Source organism: Nannospalax galili, unplaced genomic scaffold (genome assembly GCF_000622305.1).
Source record: "Nannospalax galili isolate Female #2095 unplaced genomic scaffold, S.galili_v1.0 scaffold1639, whole genome shotgun sequence".
Classification (NCBI taxonomy): Eukaryota; Metazoa; Chordata; class Mammalia; order Rodentia; family Spalacidae; genus Nannospalax; species Nannospalax galili.
Window position 1 is genome coordinate 327,792 of NW_008343206.1, and position 9,156 is coordinate 336,947.

General features: G+C 48.3%; 1 protein-coding gene across 6 annotated transcripts in view; it reads left to right on the plus strand.

Moving 5' to 3' along the window:
• Nap1l4 (nucleosome assembly protein 1 like 4) overlaps positions 1-9,156 on the plus strand; it is a 44,385-nt gene that overhangs the window by 16,469 nt on the left and 18,760 nt on the right. For all 6 annotated transcript variants that reach the window (XR_607469.1, XM_008839183.1, XM_008839182.1 and 3 more), the window contains one exon: positions 1,814-1,942. Coding sequence is in view for 5 of the 6 variants with exons in the window: in XM_008839183.1 (XP_008837405.1) it covers positions 1,814-1,942 (129 nt within the window). In the remaining variant the exon portion in view is untranslated. The remainder of the gene's footprint in view (positions 1-1,813; positions 1,943-9,156) is intronic.

Here is a 9,156-nt window from a genome sequence, read left to right on the forward strand (position 1 = left end):
GTATGAGTGTTATGCCTGCATGTAGGTAAGTGCACCTGTGTCATGCAGTGCTGTTGGATCCCCTGGAACTGGAGTTACAACCATTGTTAGCTGCCACGTGGGTGCTGGGATTCGTACCTGGGTCTTCTGTAAGAGCAACCACTGTTCTTAACCACTGAGCCATCTCTCCAGGCCCTCGTTTGCTTTTTAAAAAAAATTTAAAAAGAATTAAAGGGCGTGGTGGTGCACACCCTTAATCCCAGCACTCAGGAGGCAGAGGCGGGCTGATCTCTGTGAGTTCAAGGCCAGCCTGGTCTACATAGTGAGTTCCAGGACAGCTGGGGCTACAGGGAGACCCTGTCTCAAAAAGACAAAAACCAAAAAAAAAAATTTTATGTGTATGAGTGTATTGCCTTCGTGTATGTAAATGCACCTGTGTTGTGCAGTGCTTGATGTGGGTGCTGGGAACTGAACCCTGTCCTGCAAGAGCAGCCAGTGCTCTTAACTGCTGAGCTACCTCTCCAGACCCCTTTTTTGCTTTTTTAATGATACTAGGAATATAATCCAGGGCCTCACGAACTCTGGGCAGGTTGTCCTTCACTGAGTCACACCCCATCCCCCCACAGCCTCGTTTTATGTTTAGGTGACAAGTGGCTTTGTTCTCTAGCATTCTTTCAGGGATCTCTTTTGAAATGTGTTTAATTTTGATAACCATGTGGTGGTGGTCTTTTAAACATGTGCAGAACCTGACCTGTGACAATGGATCAGTCTGTTCCTTATGATTCAAGAAAAGCCCATCTTTATGGTTTAAAATCCCTGGCTGACTGCTTCATCCCAGCAGCATGAAGCTTGTTGTTACAAGTCTCCTTTCTGTGGTACCAAGTGGCCTCTCTGGTCTTCTGGTCACCTTGCCGTTTTATCTAGTACCTCTCCCCTCATGCCCTGGTTTTTTGTTTTGTTTTGTTTTGTTTTGTTTTGTTTTTTGGTCTTTTTGAGACAGGTCTCCCTGTAGCCCCAGCTGTCCTGGAATTCACTATGTAGACCAGGCTGGCCTTGAACTCACAGAGATCCACCTGCCTCTGCCTCCTGAATGCTGGGACTACAGGCATGTGCCACCATGCCTGGAGTGCCCTGTCTTTTGGGAACTGCACACCCAGATTGCTAAGCAGTTTGTTGATTAAAATACTGCTGCAGGGGCTGAAGGGATGGCTCAGAGATTAAGAGCACTGGCTGCTCTTGCAGAGTACTTGGGTTTGGTTCCCAGCACCCACACCATAGCTAGCAATCCTCTATAACTACAGTTCCCAGGGACCTGATGCCCTCTTCTGGCCTCCACGGGCATTGCACATATGGGTACACTTAACATGCAAAGCACTCATACATATAAATAATAAAAGTAATAAAGAAATAAATGCAGTGCCTGTGGATGCCAGAAGAGGGCATTGGATCTCCTGGAACTGGAGTTACCACACCTGGCCTTGAACTGAGGTTTTCCCATCTTAACCGTAATGGATGTCATTATACAAGTCTGTCCAAAGCTCATGCAGACTTGACTCTCTGGTGACAGGCAGGCTCACAAGTCAGACTGGAAAGCCTTTCACAAGTTGTTGGCAGTTTGCCATCTTTTTAGCCTTCTCCCCTTGATGGGAGGTTTATTGTGAAATGACTGTGGATGTGGAAGGGTCTCTGGCTTCATGGTTTGGCTACAGTGACTCAGGAGGAAGAAATGTGTGGTAGACCTTAAAATTTCATTCTCCATTAAGACCTTGAACTGGGTATAAATTTGGTTTGTTTCTTTTTCCAGTGACTGTTGTGTTTTGAAACTACTTTGTAGGGAGATGTGAAGAACAAAGTCGTTATAGCTGAGAAAGAAGCAGCAACGGAGGAGGTGGATCCCAAGGGCATCCCTGAGTTCTGGTTCACCATCTTCAGAAATGTGGATATGCTCAGTGAGCTGGTGCAGGTGAGGGCTTCTGCCGAGGGCCTCCTGCAGTCCCCTGAGCTGCCTGCTTTGGGGTTACTCTCACATTGATACCTGGGTGTTAGGAGATCCTTCAAGATGGATGGAAAGGCTTGCTTTGGAGGCAGGAAGTTTGGCAGCGACCCTAGTCCCCTGAGGAGGGGTCTGTGCCAGTGGGGCCCGTGCTCCTCACAGGTGTTGGCAAGGCTGGCGACTGCCCAAGCCAGAGCTTGAGGAGCAGTGCACTGCCCTGCAGAGGTCCAGTACTTCTCCCTCCAGGCCTTGTTTGTAGGTTCGTCTGGGCGTCAGCAGGGAGCCTGAGGACAGGCCGGCGGGAGAGGCTGCTTCTGCTGGTGGAGCTTTGTGTGGCTCCTCAGGCTTGGAGGAGCCTTTGTGCACCTTGCTCCTTCCTGCGTGTCTGATGCTTTGCTAATGTTCCCTGCCCGTTGCTCTTGAAAAGGTTGTTGAGGGGGAATCCCTAGCTTGTCTGTTTCTGTCTATGCTTCTGGGATCAGATAGCCAGTAGGAGGTGATGTTCGACCTGCCCTGAAGTGAGTCAGAGTAGCAGCTGTGGGATACAGAAGCCAGGCCACACTAACGTCGCCAACCGTCCTTCCACTGAGCGCAGCTGCGGCCCTGCAGACAGGCCATCAAAGCATGAGAGTTTGCAAATATGTTCTTAGTGGTTTCAGAAAACGTCCATGGTCTGTGTCCACTCCCTACGTCCACTCCCTGCCATGCTTATTGTCCTCCGTGCCAGGCTGAAGCCTGAGAAAGGAGTGGCTCCATGGCAGGGCACTTACTTGCCTAGCGTGCTCCGTCTTTCTTCCTATGGACCGCCTTCCTTCTCTTAAGCCTCTCGCTTAAAATCTGTATTAAACTATCTTCCTTAGGTGCCTGGTCCATCCAGCCCCCTCCTCCAAAAAGATTGAGCCATACTTCTAGAAAAAGTATTATGAGCCAGAAGTTTGTTAGAGAAGCTTCAACGTCCGGCAAGGCTGTGTCTGCGCCCTGGCTGTGTTGGGGTTCCCTGTGCAGGGTCGCAGCCATACTGTACGGCGGCCCTGGTGTTGCCTGCTACCACTGAGGCAGTGAGGCTTTTGTTGGACTTTGGTTCTTTGGTTCTTTGGTTTGCTTTTCGTTGTTACAGTGATGGGCATGAAACTCAGTCCTCACACAGGCTTGGGAGGGTTTTCCAAAGCTGCTCACACGAACCTAGTGTGCCCCAACAGTCGAAAACCCTATGCCAGGGAGCAGAGGAAGGCTAGCTTGTAGTCTTTGCTTTGTGACTTGGGAGGCTCATGGAAACGGGGTGAGTCTGGGGGGTAAAGGGTTAGGGTTCTGTTTGTTCACGTCCCCTGGGTGATGCCCGCACTGCTGGGTGGGGACACGCTCAGTGAAAGGAGGTGGTAACGTGATGACACCCTTGGTGCTGTGTTTAGGCGGTGGGTGGAGTGGCAGGCTCTTGGGCCGCTCTCTGTACGTGGGGTGGTGGGCCTTGCCGGTAACCTTCCCTTTGCTCTGAAGAAAGTGATAGAGGTGGTGGACCTTATGTGAGTGGGCGTCTCTACCCTCACCTCTCCGTGTTGGCACCACCGCTTCAGAACTGAAACCCTAGTTTGTCTTTGCTCCATTTTGAGTTAACAGCTGTAAAGGAGGTTGGGGTTTAGTGAAATAAGATTTCACGTGTGCTGTCATTCAGTGTGTGTCCAGAGAGGTGAAACCTCACCTTTGTCCTGGTGACGTGGCAGCCAGTGGTTACGGCATCTTCTGCTCGGGTGGATTTGTCCCACAGGAGGGTTAGTGCTAGATCCTTCGTTCTGCCCTGGGGCAGTTGATTCCTGTAAGCAGAGCGGTGAAAACTGGAGCCAGTGACTCCTCATGAACTCTGAGGTGTGTGTTGTATGTTATGGTGGGCAGGTAGCTTTCTAGACCATGAAGGTACTTGGCTGGCTGAGGGTCTCTCCCTTCCCTAGAGGGCCGTTGGCCACAGATCCACGAGGACAAAGGGAGCAGAAGCAACGAACAGGGTCAGGATGGCCAGTGAGCACCACGGAAAAGACCTTCCAGGGAGTCAGATTCAGTGATACAGCTCTGTTTATTCAGTGGGGGTCAGGGGAAAATATAGTGTGGAGGCAGCGGCCAAAGCTTCAGCTGATAGGTGCTCATAGTGTGCTTTATGTACATGTGGTAGGGGATCCTATCATCTGGCTATAGGGCAATGCCTAATTATCACATAGAAAAAACCTGGGGGCAGTTTTATTGCAGGTAACTATGCCAAAGGTCATGTTCCAAATAAAGTCAGGCATCCGTGCTTGGCGGTACTTTCCAGGTTAGTCAGGCAGAGAGCAGGAGGCCCCCGTTGAGAAAGCGAGTCCTTCCATATAGCGCTGAGCCCCTTAGAGCTATCTGGACATGGTGGATTACAACCTTAGCAGCAGGGTCCCCCAGCATCTCCCCCTGTTTTGTTTTATAATGGAGAAGTGTCATCACAAGCTTTAAGAGCCAACTCATCTGTCCCGGGAGAATCCAAAGTTTGATAATGGACCATGACTGTTTGGTAGTAATTTTAGCAATGGTAGTAATTTGTCAGCGAAGAAATTGTATGAAACAGGGAGCAAGCATCAAAATGACACACAGCATGATCAGGGGGCTAACATTGTAAGGGTGGGAGCCATGAAAACAAGGGGTTACTAAACCAACCTAAATGTTCAGTTGAAAATAGATCGTTACAAAGTTTTTTGAGAGTATTAATATTGGTCTCAACAACATTTGATACATTTACAGAAAAACAGCATTCCTCTCCCAGTACTACACACGTACCCCAGTGTTCAGCAGTTATTAAGTCCAGTGCTCTTCTGTTTTGGAGCACAACCCCGGCAAGAGAGTTCACTTGTCATTGGAAAGACTCAAGGCTGTCAGTCGTGGATGCCATTGCCTGGTCCAGCTTGTCTCAAAAGTCTCCTGCCAGGTGATGGGTTTGTACAACAGCAGCAGTCAAATCGCCTCTGGCACCCAGGGAGAGGGCGAGTCCAAGTCCCACTAGCGGGGGGGATGAAGATTTCTCTCTCCGCTGGCGGGTGTGAAGGAGGAGGGCGGCTTCCTCTTTCTCGAGTAGGTACACCTGGGGAGTAATCATCACCGGTACACAAAAGGTGGACAAAGAGGAGTTAACACAGTGTTGGGCTTTTCCTTTGCACCATAGGAAAAGAGGAGGGGTGATGCATGCTATCCTGGAGAGAGCAATGTTAGTGAGGCATTTGTAATGAGTACGCTTACTCTTGCTGGAAATGCAAATTGGATAGTTAGCCACATGTTCGAATAAGGGAATATCCATCAGATGAGAGTCGGTGAAATCTTTTTTTGTTTCTGGGTAAAGAAGGGTGGTATTCACTGGTACTGCTGTCAGTAAAGGTCTATTGCTGGATGCACAAAAGAAACAGTTAGAGGCATTGGGGTGGGTGGTGAAGGGAAGAAAGTTAGCAACATATTGAACGTATTGGCTCCAAGACATAGTTGATCTTATCTGGTCCTCTGTTTGTTTTTCCTGTAGAATAATATTATGATGAGTTAGCACAGACTTAGCTGCAGGTACAAGCTGTCGAGAGATATGAAAGTCAGCTGTAGGGTAGCTGGAGAATGCACCTGAGTAGAACTTTCCCGTTACTCCGACACGCCAGCGATCGTCCCATGGATCTGCAACATATATTAGGGAATAGTCATGGTTCCCATAGAGATACTTATTATCCTTTAGGTAGATGGTTCTTTCCTGTCCTCATATGCCCTGATATCCCCCAGTGAATCCTAGTTCCAACCTACAGGGATTGAAATAGCGGCAGCCCCCATAGGTATCAACTTCCTTGAGGCGTGATGGATCTGTCTGTGGAAAGGAAAGCAAACATTCGTCAGTTTTGTCTCTTCTAGCATTTGCTGTATTATGATTTCTCTGGGTTTCTGACAGCCCGCTAGGAGGCAGTCTGTGCTTCTGATTATTTGATTTTTTTCCTTATGTTTCCCTGACATAAACTCTCCAGAGCATAGTATTGGGTTGGGGGCTGGCTGAAGCATTTTTTGGGCAATTTTCTTTCCAGTGTCCAGTTTCTCCACATTTAAAACATTTTGAGTTGGGTCAGGTTGCAGCTCCAAAGGCCTGAGCAAGGGAGGAGGCCTGGTATGCGGCAGTCCCGATGTCATGGGTGGCCACAATCCATTTGTCGTAACGTTCATTTTTTAGTCCCTCGCATGCTTGTCTGTGCTCAGGGGTCATCCCTTCCCACACAAGGTTGTTTAAAAGCATTGCTTTGGCTGTGGGGTCTGTTACTTTTCTGTTTAAACTGGCCTGTACTCTTAGTATAAAGTCTGAGAGGGTTTCAGTTGGTTTCTGCTTTAGGAAGGTTAATGAGGAGGTCTCACCAGGCCCTGTGGACAAGGGGGTTAGGCGGTCCCAGGCCTGTAGTGCACATAAGCAGACTTGTTCAACACATCCAGCAGGAATTATAGTCTGCTGGATTCCTGTGGAAAAATTGCCCTGACCGAATAGTTGGTCATAATTCCAATCTATAAATCCAGGTGGTGGATCTTGTCTTTGTTGTGATCTTAGTTGTTGATTATGTCATTCCTTTTAACTTGCATCAGGCATTCATTTCTAAATAAAGCCTCCCATTGTACAAATAATGGACTGGGGAGGGTGGATCTACAGATATCTCTCCAGTCCTGGGGGGTTAGGAGGTTAGTATTAAAGGTTTGTAGTATAGATTTGGTCCATGGAGCATGGATCCCATCCTCACAGACGCTTGGCGTCGTTCTTTTAAGTCTGCTGCCGCAAGGGGGTACCAAGCCAGTGGACGTTGCCTTGTTAATTGTAAGTTAACAGGGAAAGCTTCTGCGGGCAGGGTTTTTGGGTCCTGAGGCCATTGTGGCTGAGGATCCTGGGGGCAATAACTCCCATTATCCCTGAGATTACAGAGCTGTTCAATGGCTGTGGGGCATGGCCCCCCAGATGGTGGTGCTGGCGGTAAAGGGGGAGGGGGATTTATCTTTGAAGTTTCTGGAGTCTGGGTTTTAACATCTGGGTCTGATAAATCAGTACTGAGGATTCATAGGGGGGGAAGAGGGGGGTAAAAGTTATTTTTGTTGATGGGTGGTTTTTGTCTGACTTAGTCAGTTTTTATTTTTTGGGCTGTTTGAATCTGTTACCGGGCAGTCTTTAGGGTCTTTTTCTTTATTTTTTAGGGCTGTCGAATCTGCTGTTGGGCAATCTTTAGGGTCTTTTTCTTTATTTGAACCCTCCCCTTTATTATCCCCTGGTGCTAGTAAATTCTCCTCAGGCTTAGATGGGTTTCCTAAGCATTGTCGGATGGCAGCTATTACGGGAAGGAAGGAAAAGGGCAAATGGTGCCTTACCTGGCTTTCCTTTTTACGAGCCAGATAGGCAACATGGGTCCAGACCTCCAGGCCGGAGATGCTTGCCAACAGGATCCAGAGTGTGAATTGAAATACTTCATTCCAAAATTTTGAGCCTTCGTTTTGGGAAATCTTCAGCCCTCTTGATTTAAGTAGGGCTCTAAGGGAGGAATTTGGAGGGTTTTTTGGCGTGATGCTGAATTCCCCATTATAGAAAAGAAAGGAAGTGTTCACTGTTCCTGGGGCAGCCTGCCACAGGGGATTGAGACACTTTGACAAACACAAGCCTAGCCGCAGATTTAAGAGACTGGCAACTGTCCTTATGACTTTTAACTGGTTGCTGTGTTACCAGATTTTTATGATAGTTGTAAAGGTTATTGCCTACACCCAGTTGGGCTGTCGGAGTCCAGAAAGAGGGCAGGGGACCCCGACCAAGAGGCTTCAGTTGCCCACGACCTGTATCCAGACCCTTGCAAAGGCATTAACCGAAAGTAAAGCAAAGAAAGAGACTCCCCTACCCCTTTTTTCTCACGGGGCATGTCAGTTTAAATTCTCACCAGGAAGCCTGTGGGGGCGTGGAGGACTACAGGAGAAAGCCCTCCACGTGGGGCTGACGATCCCCTTCCCCAAGAAAAAGTTTATGGACAAAACGGCTTTTAAAATATTTTCCGTTTGTCTATGGCGCAAGCCGCTTTAAATTCTTTAAGTGCTCTGCTGGCCACCACCACTTTAAATCCTTTGTTTTTGTTTACGTTATGGGGCACTTGGAGCCTGAGTGCCTTTTTATCTGGGGCAGGTCAATTTAAATTCTCACCTCACTGGTTTAGCTTGAGCCCAAGTGCCCCGGGAGCGAGCTAACAAAACAGATAAGGAAGTTTGTTATCTTAGAAGTTGAATTCAGTGCTTGTGTGAAAATCCCTTAGAACTTTGGGGATTCTTTCTAGGGGTATTGTTACAAAACAGATTAAGGAAGTTTGTTATTTTAGCAGTTGAATTCAAAGCCTGTGTGAAAACCCCTTAGAACTTTGGGGATTTTATGTTTCTAGGGGTGTTGTTCAAGATGGAAAAGGAAAGGGGGGTGAAAAGCCAATTCCTAGGGGAACATGCCTGAGAGCAAACACCACAGAGAATTCCACCTAGTCCACAGCACAAGGCTGCACACAAATTTAGAGATCCGGTGACTGTCTCTAAGACCAATTAACTTGTCATTTCGTTACCGGCTTTTGCATTAGAAAGATGTATAGATAGGGGGTCTTGTTAAGAAGGCTAAGAGCCTTTGGCTAACATCAGGGGGTAGCCCTGATCAGAAAGCCTCAATTGCTCCTTCCTCTTTAATGGTCCCACGTGAAGACTCAGACTGAAAATAAAAGGAGGGAAAAGAGGAGAAAGAGGAGAGACTGCCAATCCTCAAGGCTGGGATGGCCAAGGCGAAGCTGCCGCTACCCTCTTGTAGAGAGGGCGTACTCACAAACTCCGTGCGTTCCAGGAGCCTCACGTTGGGCGCCAGCTGTGGGTCTCTCCCTCCCCTCGAGGGCCGTTGGCCACAGATCCACGAGGACAAAGGGAGCAGAAGCGATGAACGGGGTCAAGACGGCCAGTGAGCATGACAGAAAAGACCTTCCAGGGAGTCAGATTCAGTGATACAGCTCCGTTTATTCAGTGGGGGTCAGGGAAAATATAGTGTGGAGGCAGCAGCCAAAGCTTCAGCTGATAGGTGCTCACAGTGTGCTTTATTTACATGTGGTGGGGGATCCTATCATCCGACTACCGGGCAATGCCTAATTATCATACAGAAAAAACCTGGGGATAGTTTT